Source organism: Piliocolobus tephrosceles, chromosome 21, assembly GCF_002776525.5.
Source record: "Piliocolobus tephrosceles isolate RC106 chromosome 21, ASM277652v3, whole genome shotgun sequence".
NCBI lineage: Eukaryota > Metazoa > Chordata > Mammalia > Primates > Cercopithecidae > Piliocolobus > Piliocolobus tephrosceles.
Genome location: NC_045454.1, coordinates 1,302,156 through 1,318,452, shown reverse-complemented (window position 1 = coordinate 1,318,452; position 16,297 = coordinate 1,302,156). Strand labels below are relative to the sequence as shown.

Sequence of the window (16,297 nt, the reverse complement as noted above, 5' to 3'; positions counted from 1 at the left end):
GGGGCGGGGTCTCACCCGACTGTCCAGCTCCACCCCATCCTCAGGCTGTGTGTCCTTCACGGCAGCATCTGCTGGGGCAGAGCAAGGGGTTTGTCTCCGGGGAAGGTTCCCTGGGATGTCTCAGTCCTGCCGGCCCCTGCCCTGTTCCCGTTAGGGCCACTGTGATGCAGGGAGGGGCTGTGATGTGCCTGAGGTCCCACAGTGTGGGTTCAGACCACCTCCCCCCGAGTCCCTGACCCTTCCCAGCCTGTGCTCCTGCCCCCATTGCTATGGAAACTCTGGGGCCCGCCTCTCCACCCCAGGTGCCCCCCTCTGCCTCTCACTTACTGGGGTTTTCTCCCTGGACGTCAGCTGCTGGGCCGGACCTGGGGGAGGATACGGGAGTGTGAGGGGCAGTGAGGTGGCTATTGGAGTGGGCGGGAGCCTGAGGTCTTCTGGCAGAATTACCTCCTCTGTAGGCCCCCATCCTTGGGCTCTGGCTCTGCAGCCCCTGGAGGACGTTGGAAATCAGTCTGTTTCTGGGCTGGGAAAAGGTGGACAGAGTCTCAGCTCTCGGAATATTAGAACCACCTGCCTTGCACATGCAACTCAAGAGGGAGACAAACCCGAAAATACACTTGCAAGGATGTTTTAAATCCTTCCTACGTTTAGAAAAACTGAAAGAATAAAGCCCTTCCGTTATGCCCTTCTTTATTTTCTTCTTTCTAGATTTTCTCACTGGGAACTTCTGAATCAGTTTCTAAGCTGACCTCTCCTATCTGCAGTCTCTGGCTGGTGCCCTGAGCCCACCCTGCATCAGCCCACGGGTCCCCAATTTCCTACTTACCTGATGTCCTGTGTTTGCCCTGACGCCAGTGTTGGAGGAGGAGGAAGAAGAGGAGGGAGAGAAGCAGGATGGAGACCACCAAGACCCCGATCAGTACCTCCCAGTGCCTTCTCAGACCTTGGGCGTGATGACATCAGGAATGGGGATGATGTCACTGATGTGAGCACCTACTGTGCGCACACCTACTGTGTGCACACCTACTGTGTGTGCTGGGTCTTTCTTTCATTACCTCCAACCCTCACAGCAGTCGTGCAACTTGAGATTGCCACCCTCTCTCTACCCATTTCACAAAGGAGGAAACTGAGGCTCAGAGAGGGGAATCACCTGCCCCGGGCCCCCAGCCAGGAAGCAGCAGAGCTAGGAAGGGAACCCAGGACTCTGACCTGCAGCCCTTGTTCCCTGCACCAGAGCCAAGCCGCAGAGTTGCAGAGAAAGAGCCTGATCATCTTGAACCACAGCCCTGCTCCCCTCCCCTGCCCCAGGTCACCGTCACCGCTGCAGGTGGGACAGGACAGGCCCCTGCAAAATCGACTCTGGGAGGCTTCCCTGGGAGGCCTCCTCTCCCAGGAGGTCACAGCTGGGAGTCAGAGCTGAAAGGAACATTCCCACCTGCAGGTCTCTCTCCTTTACACCTGGAGAAACTGAGTCCCAGGCAGGGGAGGGATCTGTCCACATCGCCATCTCCAGAGGAGCCTGAACCTAGGACAGAGCCCACTCCTGCCTCCCCGGGACCCCAACCCCCTCCCACTCAGAGCCCCTCACTCACCGCTCTGTGGGTCTGACCCTGTAGGCATGAGGGGCTGGTCCTCAGGGCCTGCTGGGTTAGAACAGGGACGTGAGGGCTGGGGCTGCCCTGCCCCCCACCTCAGCTCGGCTTCTCCTCCCAACGTCTCCCTCTGCCTTGACTCCTCACCCCGCATTACCCAGCCTCAGGGCCTTGGGAGGCTCTAGTGCCTCCCAAGTCACTGCCCGACTCCCACATCCCCGGAAGCAAGCCCAGCTGAGAATTGGAACGAGGACTTAGATCCACTGAGCGTGTCTTGAGACAGGCCTCGGGCTTTGGAAACTCTCTGGACAGTGGCCTCTAAGACTCACCAGCTGCTGAGAGGGACCTTGTGGGTGAGGGGCTGGGACTCTCCAAGGATCCTGGGTAGAAGGACAAGAGGAGGGTGAGAGTCTGGGGTTGCCCCGGAGTCTCCACCTCAAATTGAACCTCTTCCTACATCTGCCCTGTGGCTTCCCAGGGACCATGTCTCTCCCCTCCTGGCACCTTCTGGACCCCAGGTAAGGGAGAAGAGCATGGGCATACCTGGGAGGACCCCGTTGTCCTCCTCCCCGCTGAGGGCTGAGTCCCCACTGGCTGAGCCCCCCTCCCTCCATCCCTGCCCAGAGCTCTCCTGGGGGTAGGGCCTGAGCTGAGCCATTGAGCTCAGAGAGGACAGGGTCAGGAGCCTCACCTAAGACTGTGAGCTCCAGGGGGTCACTGGGGCGTGACAGCAGGTAGTGGGAGAAGCTGCGTGAGCTGATGCACCTGTAGGTCCCCCCATGCACTGAGGTCACAGGACTCATGGGGAATTCAGCCCTGTGCAGCTGAGCTCCGTGCTCTGATCTCAGATACAGCAGGGGATGGGCTGCCCCCTCCTTAAACAGAAGGAAAGTGTCCATCGGGCTCCGTGACTGACACAGCAGGGTCACGCTCTCTCCTGAGGTCACAAGAGGACTCGGCAGGACTGAGAGGGTGGGTTTGCTGTAGGCTCCTAGGAGAGAAGGAGGCACCGTGTTTCATGGGCTCCCACCTCCCACATCATCCCCAGGGCTGGGCTGTGAGAGGAAGGTGCCCCTGAGAGTTGACCCCCTTCCTGAGGGCGGAGCCTGGGTCTGGGACCCCTGGGTGTCCTCTCACCTGTCATCACCAGCTCCAGGGGGTCACTGAGCTCTGACCAGTCTGCATGGCTGTGATAGTAACAGTGATATCTCCCTGCATAGTGCTCTGTCATGTATGGGATGGAGAACTTGACCTTGTTCCTGGGTTTCAGTGGGTTCTGTCTGTCCCAGGGGGCTGGGCTTCCTTCTTTATCCAGACAGTACCACTGGGCCTCCAGAGTCCCCTGACACCAGATGGTCACAAGGCTCCCCAAGCTGATCACAGAGCCAGGCTCAGCCCAGACGGTGGGTTTGGGGAGGGGCCCTGGAAGGAAATCAGAGGCTGCATCCCAAGACGTCCCCACACTCAGATCCCAGCTCCCAGCCCCAGGACTTCCCCGTCATCGCCATCAGTCACCCAGCACTGTGGTCTCCTCCCCCAGCTGCCCATGTGTGGCCCCGTCCCTAGTGAGGACGAGGGACCTGGGACAGCTGGGGACAGACTCACCTGCCTGCACGTGGGTCCTGGTGTCCAGACTCAGCCCTGGAAGAGAGTTCCCTGTGAGGGATTTGCCCCTGAAGCCTGAGCAGGTCCTCTCTTTACCCTGAGATTTTTGAGTCTCCTAAAGAACCAGGGCCTGGCTGTGAGGCAAAGTTCTTCCAAGACTCGGGTCTCCCTTCCCCCTCCCTAAATCTCACCTAAGCAGCACAGGACCATGAGGGTGGGGGTCATGGCGTCTCCTCCCAGTGGCCCCAGCTGTGCAGATGGATGAGTCCTCAGTGCTGGCAGGACAGAGAGACACACGGTGTGTGGCCGCTCGGAGGCGGGGTCCTTCTAGTCACTGGGTTGTTCCATCAGCAGCCCGCAGAAAGGGAAACTGCCCTTATTTGAACCCTAGCCTGGCTTTCATTTCCCCAGGGCTAGGTCTGGGGCAGGCACCAGGTTCTCTGCAGACATTTCAGACAGAAATGGGGTCTCTCTGATCCCAGCCTGCTGTCTCCCTGATCTGAATTCCTCTCTTGCCCAGACATCAACCCGTATGTATTGTGTACTTGCAATGTCCCTGATGCTGGGGGTACATCACTGAACAAGTGAAACAAACAAACAAAAACCTGTGTTTTCAGAGCACAGGTGAACCATAAACCTTCCGATTGCTGCCATAACAAATCACCACAAGCTTAGTGGCTTAACATAATGTAGGTTTATTGACTTACCATTCCAGAGGTCACAAGTCCAAAATGGGTCTCCTTGGGCTAAAATACAGTTGCCATCAGAGCCGTGTCTTCCTGGAGGCTCCAGGGAGCAGCCATTCCCTTGCCTGTTCAAGCTTCGGCAGGCTCCCACATTCCAGCCTCACCGTTCCTTCCATCCTCAAAGCCACCAGCCCCGTTATCCGGCCCCTGCTTCCGTCCACTCGCCCGCTTCTCTCACTCTGACCCTGCTGCCTCCCCCGTTTCATTTACTCAGCCCCTTGTGATTACATTAGGCCCACCTGGATAATCTCCCCAACCCAAGATCCTTAACTTAATCACATCTGCAAAGTTCGTTTTGCCACATACGCTTCCCCTATTCACAGGGTCTGGGGCTCAGGACGTGGACGTCTCTGGAAGGTCACTATTCTGCCTCCCACAGGCCTTCAGGGACTCCTTTAGCCAAATCTCGCAGAAACCACTTCTATGTGATGACGGAGAGCGGCTGTGCATGCCAGTTGAACGCTTGGTGGGCCAGTGTGCAGCCAGGTCGTGGTTGGCTACTGATGTCCCATGGGGCCCTGCCTACGTGAGGCCAAACCTTCCATCTCTACCAGTAGCCACCTAAAAACTGTGTCGCAAAACAAAACTCATTCTCTGCAGCGCTGGCACGATGTAGCTCCAAAATCTTTTATTTTTTCTTTCTTTTCTGAGACGAAGTCTTGCTCTGTCGCCCAGGCTAGAGTGTAGTGGTGTGATCTCAGCTCACTGCAGCCTCCGCCTACCGGGTTCAAGTGACTCTCCTGCTTTAGCCTCCTGTGTAGCTGGGATTGCAGGCACCCGCCACCACTCCTGGCTAATTTTTGTGTTTTTAATAGAGAAGGGGTTTCACCGTGTTGGCCAGGCTGGTCTCGAACTCCTGACCTCAGGTGATCTGCCCACCTCAGCCTCCCAAAGTTGCTGGGATTACAGGCGTGAGCCACCATGCCCAGCCAAGCACAGATTTTAAATGTCTTCACTGCAGATAGATGTTAGTATGCAGAGTGATGGACATGTTAATTGGCTTGATTCCATCATTCCACAATGTATACATTTATAACACATTGTACTCCATAAATATATAGAGTTGGTGAATTCAATATTTAGTAAAATTATTTTGAAAAGAAAAAAAAACCATAAATAGATAACAAGTACGCAAAAAGGCCAGATAGCTTCCACCCTCAGGCCGCTGCCTGTGTAAAACACTGCAGGTGGTCAGCTCTCAGTAATCATCCATTCGAATGGGCATGTCCTGCAATGATCTGGGATTGTGGTCTGTCCTAGATGGTGACTAATCATTTTCTGCCTCTGATCTCCTTAAAAGGATGAGAAGGCCGGGCGTGGTGGCTCACACCTGTAATCCCAGCACTTTGGGAGGCCGAGACGGGCGGATCACGAGGTCAGGAGATCAAGACCATCCTGGTGAACATAGTGAAACCCCGTCTCTACTAAAAATACAAAAAAAAAAAAAAAAAAAAAATTAGCCAGGCGAGGTGGCGGGCGCCTGTAGTCCCAGCTTCTAGGGAGGCTGAGACAGGAGAATGGCGTGAACCCAGGAGGCGGAGCTTGCAGTGAGCGCAGATCGCGCCACTGCACTCCAGCCTGGGCGACAGAGCAAGACTCAGTCTCAAAAAAAAAAAAGGATGAGAGGACCTTCTAATTTTAGAACTGAAACATAGGGTGGGAGGGGAAAGAGGAAGTAGAGGTTAAAACAAACCCCAAATAAATCATGTCTAATGGTCAGGAAGGCAAAGAAGGAGAGGCTTGCAGGAGGCTGAAAGTCAAAGTGCCGGGAACTGCGTGAATAGCACTGCATTCAGGTTTCCAAGCATCTGCTTTTATTACCTCATTCCGTATCCTTTGGGGTCCCTCTCAGAATCACAGGGACAGTATCTCATTTCGAGGATTTCCATGTGTATCTCCACACTGGTGTGTAAGGAGCTGATTGGAAGCTATTTCAGCTGAAGTCTGATGCATTGGACAATCTCTAGGGAAAAACAAACTCCCAGAAATGGGGACTAGAAAGTCATGCACATATTGCCGAGTATCTCCTGTTTTGGAGGGAAGTTCTGGATCGTGGTCTGCAACTATCAGAGATCCTGGTGTGGACCTGTCCTTGTTACCTGCTGCAGTGGTGTCCGCGATGCATGCTGATTTCAGAAATTCCTTCCCTTCTCTCTTTCTCTACGCTATTCCCTTAACCCTGGTACCCAAATCAGTTACCTGCACTCATATCCTTAAGTTCTGCTTTCAGAGTAACCTGTGCTAGGCAAGGACTGGGAAATATGCCAGAAGGTTTTTCGATGTCCTCACCCCTTTTTTAACCGCTTAGCATGACTTGCCTTTACCAGTCCTGGACTTCTTCTTGTATTTTGCTGCTTTTTTTTTCTTTTCTTTTACTTTTTCTTGTTTTTGAGACAGGATCACGCTCTGTCACCCAGGCAAGAGTGCAGTGGTGCAATCTCCGCTCACTGCAACCTCAGCCTCCTGGGTTCAAGCACTTCTCCTGCCTCAGCCTCCCGAGTCGTTGAGATTACAGGCAGCTGCCACCATGTCAGGCTAATTTTTGTATTTTCAGTAGAGATGGGGTTTCACCATGTTAGCCAGGCTGGTTTTGAACTCCTGACCTCAGGTGATCTGCCCGCCTTGGCCTCCCAAAGTGCTGGGATTACAGGCATCGGCCAAATCACCCAGCCTCATTTTGTTTTTGTAGTCATGCACTCACTGTTCAGTAAATCTTATCCATCCTCACTTAAGAAACATTTAAACATGTCAACCTGTGGCCATCCCAGGACACAAGAGATAAAGGCGAGCAAAGCAGATATATTGGATTCACAGTAACCCAGACTTCATTTCCAGTTACCTCCCCTTCTGGAAAATCTAGCATCCTAGCAAAAACTAAGTTGATAAAGTCACTACGCAAAAAGTTTAGAAATAGGACCAGTCCCGGGAAGGAAAGATTTAAAGCAATAGGACAGGATGAAAGAAATACCCACTGGGTGCTGCACTCACCTTCTGGGTGCAATAGTCCCATGTAGCAAACCTGAGCATGTATTCCCATATCTAAAATAAAAGTTGAAGTTCAAAAAGTAAAGAAAAAAAAGAGAAAGCAATAACATATTTTGTGGATTTGAGATGGAGGGTGGTGAGGAAGCTGAATGAGAGGTCAGATGGTGATGACGAGTTGGCATCATCTGAATGAAGGAATGCCTGGGGGTGGAAACAGAAGCATTGCAGGTGGTCCTGGGCAAAGATATTCAAACGGGTGGATCCTAACGCCTTACAAGAAGTAAAAAGACCACAAGAATCTTTTCATTCTTTTCAAAGTATGTTTCACTGTAGAATCAAACTTTTGTGAGATACTAAAAACGACCTAATTGGAATGAATCATAAATTTCCAACTCAATTTGGGGGCACGGGTGTTCTGTGATTCATAAGAACTCATGTTTTATTGTTTCATTTTCTTTTTTTTTATGATTATACTTCAAGTTCTGGGATACATGTGTAGAATGTGCAGGTTTGTTACATAGGCACACACGTGCCACGGTGGTTTGTTGCACCCATCAACCCGTCATGTACGTTAGGTATTTCTCCTAATGCTATCCCTCTCCTCGACCCCCAACCCCCTGACAGGCCCCAGTGTGTGATGTTCCCCTCCCTGTGTCCATGTGTTCTCACGATTCAACTCCCACATATTAGTGAGAACAAGCGGTCTTTGGTTTTCTGTTCTTGTGTTAGTTTGCTGAGAATGATGGTTTCCAGCTTCATCCGTGTCCCTGCAAAGGACATGAACTCATCTCTTTTTTCATGGCTGCATAGTATTCCATGGTGTATATGTGCTGCATTTTCTTTATCCATTCTATCATTGATGGGCATTTGGGTTCGTTCCAAGTCGTTGCTATTGTGCATAGTGCCACAACAAACATACGTGTGTATGAGTCTTTATAGTAGAACGATTTAGGATCCTTTGGGTGTATACCCAGTAATGGGATTGTTTCATGTTCAATTGACATCATGTGACACCGAGAAAGATGATTCTTAGTTCCTACCCCACGTTGCATCTCCTGGGCAAGGGTAAAGTCATGATTGGGTTTAGTGAAGTTTGATCAGTTGGGGATTGACTGGCCCATGGGGGGATCCCCAAAATGTCAGCATGTGGAAAATCTCCATGGTTGCTCAACTCTCCCTTTGGCTGAGTCATTCCTAGCTCATGCTACACTCTGCCTTTCTCTATTTTGAATATGGCTCCCTTGTTTCCTGTCTTTGTGCTGTCAGTCTAGTGAGATTGAGAAGATATTTGTCCCAGAATAGAATAAATTCTTTCCCTGATCTCCAACCACTGATTCACTGCACTGGACTGCCTGGGTGATGAACTAAACCCTAACATCTACATTAATCAACTTAATCTCAATTTTCAAGCATAAGAATACATTTAGCCTTAGAGTGCAATAACTTGGACTTCATTTGAAATTACTTCAAATGAATACTATTGGCCCTCGGACAGGAACATTTTCTGCCTTAAAATGATTTTTCTTATTTTTAAGGTGCCCATTATATATATGTCCAGTTGTAGTCTAGGGTGACAAGATGATCAACCAGGTGTTACCCTAAGATTACCTAAACAAAAGTACCTGGAAGAATTTGCTCAGGAGTTTTTCCACGTTTTCAAAGAAAGACACTCCAAGTGTCTTTTGGGTGTGGGAGAGCAATGGAGTTCAAGCTGCTATGAAAACACTTGCCATCAGTTTGTCTGCTCTTACCCTGTGTCACTCCTATAATCCAGAGACCCAGGGTTTCCCAAGTACGGAGCATCTCCAGGTTTCTGGAGGACAGATTGCATTCCACGGTCTCCATTTCACTGTTGTACATTTCAGGTTGTGGCTATTTCGTTAGGTTTATCACCACCACACCTGCCTTCTGCTTTTCGTTGCCAGGAAATACAGTCCCACACCACTAGAATGTCTGGAGTAGTATTTGGCAAACCAGATACAAGTCTTCAAAGAGTAAAGTTTCTCCCACTCCTGGGCAGGTGTCTGGGAAGGAACATTGCTGCTGTTCATCTCTTGGATGGGATCCAGAATCCTCCCAAGACTTGGTTCCTGGGTCGTATAGGCAAGAAGAGGGGAGAGGGAGGATCCGTTTTATGGATTATATGGTAGGTTGCCAGGATGTGGGATGATAGAAGCTCAGTCCACACTTGGTTAATAAGTCTCTCTCTCTCTCTCTCTTCCACCATGTCTTGTAGATATACATGTAGATAAGATATTTCCATAGCTCCATTTCCCATATGCTTCTCTTGCTCCAATGCCTCCCTCTCTATCCCCACTTCTGTGATATCACAATCCAACAGCAGAAACCACTGGAAAACGCCAAGGATCCTTAAGCACATCTCTGAGACTTTTATATCAGGTTTAGATTTCTCTGCTGGATTCAGGGACTTTGCTCACATTTTCAGGGTTAAGTGTGAAGATTTTCCAATTCTCAGCATGGCTTCAAAGACAGTGGGGACTACCGTGACTGGCTTTACCTCAGGCAGTACCCCCTAGTCTCTCTGTCTCTTGGCCTGGCTGCCTCTCCCATGGACCCTGGAATCAGACAAGATTCTGGACCTTTGGCAGCACATAAGCTGAGAATCATCCACCATGTTGGAAACATCAAAGGATCCCTTATGCTCAGCTTTGAATTTGAGGCTGTGAACAATGCTCTTGTCTTTCTGTTTTGGGTTTCTCCATTTGAGCCTGGTCTACCACCTGTGGACAGGCTTCTCTGAGCATCTCAGTATGCTACCAAGGGCCCTCATTTTCAGGCTCCTTTTGCCATCTCTACCTCAATTCTCGTCACACTTCGTTTGTTCCACCTACTGGGACCATGGAAATGTTTGCGTTCGTCTTACCCGTGAGGTTACTGCATTCATCTGAGTCTTTGCCATCTCAATTCTTGTCACTCTCTCCTTTGTCCCACCTACTGTGACCATGGAAATGTTTGCATTTCTCTTACCCATGAGGTTACCTATTAATCTGAGTATCTGCTTCCAATGCCTTTCAGGACGTTCCTCACCTCCATCTACTGGAAATTTCTTACTTATTTTTCCAAGCCCTAGCTTAGGTGCCACTCCCTCCAAGAGGCTCTCTGAGCACCCACACCCCCAGCAATGAGGTCTCTCTCTGGTCCTGGAGCTTCCTGTGCTGCCTCTGACAGGACTGGCTCTGCTTAATTGTTAAAAATGCAAAAACAGCAGGAAACACTCAGAACCCCGTGGGGTCCTTTCTTGTCCTACCCCCACAGAACATTACAAATAGATGTAAATGTATTTCTTTAGTAGTGTTTTATTGCAGTCTTTTCAATAGGTTACAATATCTAAAGATTCTGTCTGCATTTTTATCTCCCATTTTAATAAATAATTCCAGAACGTGGAAGGCAGAAGAGAGAGTTTTCCTCTCCCTTCAAGACATTTCTGGGTTGGAATTTACTCTTGTTATGGAGAGAAGAAAATATGGTAGACTCGTATTTTCCATGTTGGAGGAAAGATGCATTGTGTTATATCACAGTGAAGACACAATGATGGTTTTGATGAAGACAGTAATGATGATGAGGAGGAGGCCAATGTTGGGGATGATAATAAGAATAACGATGGTGATGATATGATGATGATGATGGTGGTGACAAAAGTAATTGCATGATGGTGCTAATTTTAGGTAAGTCATGTATCTTGAACACAAAAAACGATGCCAGGCTCAGATCTTTTAAGTCAGGAGTCAGCATACTGTGACCCTAGTGTCAAAACTGGTTCCTCACCCATTTCCATAAATAAAATGTTATTGGGCCATAGCAATGTTCATTCATATACCAATTGTCAGTGGTTGCCTTCACCCTACTGTGCTAGAGTTCAGTAGCTGCGACAGAGCTCCTATTGCCTTCAAAGCATACACTACTTACTATCCTGTCCTTTGCAGAAAACGTTACTGAGCCCCGTGGTTAGTGAGGTAGGTACACTACCCACTAGTACCTGGCAGGAACCTTTGAAGATGAGCACTCCTTCCATTCCAGTGCCATGGGTGTTGACTGTGAGACGCACAGTTTAAGGACCTTTCTTAGAGTTCCGCAGGGAGTAACCTATGGATATTGCATTTAACGCACAGCCTCAGATTACGGAGATGAAGTGCGTCACCATTGAGCGGTACTGACGATTCCTAGGAGGATTTAAAGTCAGAAGTCCACCTCATGCAAGCCCACACCATGTGGTGTCAAGAGTCCAACCAGGCTGGGTACGGTGGCTCATGCCTGTAATTCCAACACTTTGGGAGGCCGAGGTGGGTGGATCACCTGAGGTCAGGAGTTCAAGACCAGCCTGGTCGACATGGTGTGAAACCCCATCTTTACTAAAAGTATAAAAATTAGCCAAGTGTGGTGGCCCATGTCTGTAATGCTAGCTACTCAGGAGGCTGAGGCAGAAGAATCACTTCAACCCAGGAGGTGGAGGTTGCAGTGAGCTGAGATTGAGCCACTGCACTCCAGCCTGGGCAACAAGAGCAAAACACCATCTGAAAAACAAAACAAAACAAAAACAAAAAACAAACAACAACAGTCAAAAGCAAACAAACAAACAAACAAACAAAAAACAATCCAGCCAGGGCACTTGTTCCCTCTCTGGACCAGCCTGGGTTGAGGTTTCAGAAAACCTGCTATTTCCCATATGGCTTCCAATGGATCCAACTGTTATCACCTGAGGTTCTTCCAAAACCTTTCTATTTTTTCACTGTTTGTTGCGAAGCTCAAAAACCTAAAGAATAAGCATTAAACAAAATGACCCATTAATAATAATCAAAACAGAAGATAGGTAGAACCAAAGGAAAGTCAGAAGGGACATGGCTGTTGTTCCAGAAGCTTCTTGACTTCCTTTCATAATCTGTGTGTGTGACAATCACCATTATTTTCAAGTGAGTCATGTTGTTTCTTTATTCATAATTTTCACACCTTTCTATTACTTCCTGAATGAAATATGCTGTCTCTTTCCAAAAAACGCAGTCATTTCACATGCATTCTTTTTGGCCTCCTTCTTTCACGTGCCATTATATTTCCAGGATTTGTCTCTATTTTTGTTGGTAGACCTAGTTTGTGCATTTTTCACTACTGTATAATGATCTGTTTTATAAATGCAACACAAAGTATGTATTCATTTTGGCTGGGAGCGGCGGCTCACGCCTGTAATCCCAGAACTCTGTGAGGCCGAGGTGGGTGGATCATCTGAGTTCAGGAGTTCAAGACCAGCCTGGCCAACATGTTGAAACCCCATCGCTACTAAAATACAAATATTAGCCAGTGTGGTGGTGGGCACCTGTAGTCTTAGCTACCCAGGAGGCTGAGGCAGAAGTATTGCTTGTGTCCAGGGCACAGAGATTGCAGTGAGTTGAGATCGTGCCACTGCACTCCAGCCTGGGTGACAAAGTGGGACTCCGTCTCAAAAAACAAAGACAAAAAACAAAAATTAGCCAGGTGTGGTGGCAGATGCCTGTAGTCCCACCTACTTGGGAGGCTGAGGCAGGGGAACTGTTTGAACCCAGGAGGTGGAGGCTGCAGTGAGCTGAGATTGTGCCATTGCGCTCCAGCCTGGACGACAGAGTGAAGCCTCTTAAAAAAAAGTGTATTCATTCATCAGAGGATGAATGTTTGTATTTGACAGTATGTGGCCGAGGGGAACAATGCTTCTCTCCCAGTTCGTTTGCCTGTGTCATGGGGCAGATGTGCTCTGTTTTCTGAGTAATCTCTGTGGTAAGGCTGCCTGGTCATAACTGCCCATCACTTCCCCTTAAAATTCCCAACTCCTCCTCAAATTGGCTGAAGCAATTTGTGAAACTCTTCACAGTGTACGATATTCTACTTGTTGTATCCTGTCTTCAACAACTGGCATTAAAATGGAAACAAACCAATAATAACAACCAATTTGTGTCTCTTGTCTTGGAATTCACAATCTTGTATAATTTGCACCACCACCCTGAAGGAGCCATAATTGCCACCAGTTATGCAGGAAGACACAGAGGCTGGCAGAGGAGCTGTCACTTGCAGGAGGATGTGCAGAGAGTGTTTGTTCAGGTGCTGGTGCTCTGGAAGGAGCTACAACAGGAAACACCAAGGGAAGAGAGAGGAAACTACAGAATCCAGACAGCCTGTTGGGATATCATCCTGGATTTGCATTTCCCAGTCTAGACACAAATTTCAGTCCCTTGATTCGGTTACTCAACCACACTGCCTGAGTCTCTTCACTGAGAGCTGCAGTCTCAAGGCTCAGCAGCGTGCATCAGGCTAGGTGGACATTCTACAGGAAAAATTTGCAGGATACCGCGTTGAATAGATCTTGAGGCTGGGTAGGGTTGTGCATAGACATCCTTCAAGTGGGATGTGGCATCACAACATGGGGGCCAGGAAGGAGAGAAGCCAGAGACAGAGGAGAGAGCAAGGCAAGAAGAAAGCAGGGCAGGCTTATGGGGGAGGCGGCTCTTCCAAGGGTTTTTCCAGCCCCTGTCATTACTTCCTGCACCAACAATATTGCTTCATCATCTACATCCTTAGCACAGATGTCACACAGCTCATGCCCCAAAATCCGTACAACCTTTCTCATGATCATAACTGCGTATTTGTTTTTTTAAAACCATACTTTAAGTTCTGGGGTACATGTGCCGAAGGTGCAGGTTTGTAACATAGGTATACACGTGCCATGGTGGTTTGCTGCATCCATCAACCTGTCACCTACATTAGGTATTTCTCCTAATGGTATCCCTCACCTAGCCCTTCATCCCTCAACAGATCCTAGTGTGTGATGTTCCCCTCCCTGTGTCCATGTGTTCTCATTGTTCAACTCCCACTTATGAGTAAGAACATGCAGTGTTTGGTTTTCTGTTCTTGTGTTAGTTTGCTAAGAATGATGGTTTCCAGCTTCATCCATGTCCCTGCAAAGGGTATGAACTTATCCTTTTTTTTTTTTGAGACAGAGTCTCACTCTGTCTCCCAGGCTGGAGTGCAGTGGCACGATCTCGGCTCACTGCAACTTCCGCCTCCTCTCAGGTTCACACCATTCTCCTGCCTCAGCCTCCCGAGTAGCTGGGACTACAGGTGTCTGCCACCATGCTCAGCTAATTTTTGTATTTTTAGTAGAGACGGGATTTCACCATGTTGGCCAGGATGGTCTCGATCTCTTGACCTCATGATCCACCCGCCTTGGCCTCCCAAAGTGCTGGGATTACAGGCGTGAGCCACTGCGTCAGGCTGAACTCATCTTTTTTTTATGGTTGCATAGTATTCCAGGGCATATACATGCCACATTTTCTTTATCCAGTCTATCATTGATGGACATTTGGGTCAGCATATTTGATTTTATCCAGGGTTCTACAGATGCCAAGGATGGGGCGCAGCTCTACTTAAGTTTACCTCTTGGTCTCTCCTTGGGAGCTTCTCTGACTCTGCCATGCCTGAAACACCACCCGCCAGTCACCACCAGGATCGATCGCGGCTGCTCCATGCACAAGAGACTTCTGTGTAGTTTGGGAGTGGTTGGCCGGGGGACAGTGGGATTGGAAGGCCATGGAGGGTAGGAGAGGTCACACTCCACACAGCAGCCAGAAGGGAAGATATTTCAACATTCTCAAATCAATAGATATGGCACCTCATGTCAACAGAAGGGAAGACAAAAAACATATGATCATGGCCAGGTTCAGTGGCTCACTCCCACAATCCCAGCACTTTAGGGGACTGTGGTGGGTGGGTCACCTTAGGTCAGGAGTTGGAGACCAGCCTGGCCAACATGGTGAAACCCCGCTCTTTTAAAAATACAAAATATTGGCCAGGCGCCGTGGCTCACACCTGTAATGCCAGCACTTTGGGAGGCTGAGGAGGGCGGATCACGAGGTTAGGAGATCGAGACCATCCTGGTTAACATGGTAAAACCCCATCTCTACTAAAAATACAAAAAATTAGCCAGGTGTGGTGTTGGGTGCCTGTAGTCCCAGCTACTCGGGAGGCTGAGGCAGGAGAATGGCGTGAACCCGGGAGGCAGAGCTTGCAGTGAGCCGAGATCGTGCCATTACACTCCAACCTGGGTGACACAGTGAGACTCTGTCTCAAAAGGGGTTTCACCAAAAAAAAATATATATATATATATATATATGTACATATATGTGTGTGTGTATATATATGTGTATATATAATGGGTACATATATATGTGTGTGTGTGTGTGTGTGTGTGTATTAACTGGGTGTGGTGGCGGGCACCCTCAGCTACTTGGGAGGCTGAGGTAGGAGAATCGCTTGAATCTGGGAGGCAGAGTTTGTGGTGAGCCGAGATTGTACCACCGCACTTCAGCCTCAGTGAGAGAGTGACAATCTGCCTCAAAAAAAAAAAAGGCATATGATCATCACAAAAGATGTTTAAAAAGCATTTGTTCAAAATTCAACATCCCTTCATCATAAAAACATCAACAAATTAGGCCTAGAAGAAACACACCTCAACAAAACTTCCCGAATAATTCCATTAACAAGTGTGTAAAGGATCTGAATAGTCATTTCTCAAAAGAAACCATACAGATGGCCAACAGCTATATAAAAACTGTTCAAAACACTAATCGTCAGCCAGGCGTGGTTGCTTGTGCCTATAATCCAGCACTTTGGGAGGCCAAGACCAGCGAATCACTTGAACCCAGGAGTTTGAGATCAGCCTGGGCAACATGGTGAAACCTCATTTCTACCAAAAAAAAAAAAAAAAAAAAAAATGCTGGACCTGGCAGCACACACCTGTAGTCCCATCTACTGAGGAGGCTGAGGCAGGAGGCTCACTTGGACCCAGTAGGCAGAGGCTGCAGTGAGCCAAGATCGCACTACTGCATTCCAGTCTGGGTAACAGAGTGAGACTTCACCTCAAAACACAAACAAACAAACAAAAACCCACAATCAAAACTGGCATACAAATCGAAACCACAGTGAGTATCATCTTGTTTCGGTTAAAGTGTCTATTGTCAAAGAAACGTATAAAAACATGCTGGGCTGGGCATGGTGGTTCACGCCTTGTAATCCCAGCACTTTGGGAGGCCGAGGTGGGCGGATCATGAAGTCAGGAGTTTGAGACCAGCCTGACCAACATGGTGAAACCCTGTCTCGACTAAAAAGACAAAAATTAGCTGGGCGTGGTGGTGCTCACCTGTAATCAGGAGGATCCTTGCTACTCAGGAGGCTGAGGGAGGAGAATCACTTGCACTCAGGAGGTGGAGGTTGCAGTAAGCTGAGACAGTGCCACTGCACTCCAGCCTAGGCGACAGAGTGAGACTCCATCTAAATAAATAAATAAATAAAAATAAAAACATGCTGGTGAGGATGTGGTGACAAAGTAACTCT

At 48.7% G+C, this 16,297-nt stretch overlaps 1 protein-coding gene across 1 annotated transcript; it reads right to left on the bottom strand.

Moving 5' to 3' along the window:
- Positions 1–1,584: 1,584 nt before the first annotated feature.
- LILRB4 (leukocyte immunoglobulin like receptor B4) lies at positions 1,585–3,637 on the bottom strand. The gene is made up of 6 exons (XM_026457632.1): positions 3,389–3,637; positions 3,198–3,233; positions 2,730–3,014; positions 2,284–2,583; positions 1,922–1,972; positions 1,585–1,643 (listed from the first exon to the last, which is right to left on the bottom strand). Exons 1-6 carry the CDS (start codon positions 3,420–3,422, stop codon positions 1,585–1,587), a joined length of 765 nt encoding a protein of 254 aa, XP_026313417.1. The 5' UTR covers positions 3,423–3,637.
- Positions 3,638–16,297: the final 12,660 nt, after the last annotated feature.

What these genes read in the sequence shown, in the direction of transcription:
- LILRB4 (XM_026457632.1), bottom strand. Translation starts at nt 3,422, where the DNA reads ATGACCCCCACCCTCATGGTCCTGTGCTGCTTAG. An exon ending in CAGGACCCACGTGCAGGCAG is followed by an intron (nt 3,015 to 3,197) that starts GTGAGTCTGTCC and finishes ATTTCCTTCCAG; the next exon opens with GGCCCCTCCCCAAACCCACC. An exon ending in AAGGTCCCTCTCAGCAGCTG is followed by an intron (nt 1,644 to 1,921) that starts GTGAGTCTTAGA and finishes GTTCTAACCCAG; the next exon opens with CAGGCCCTGAGGACCAGCCC.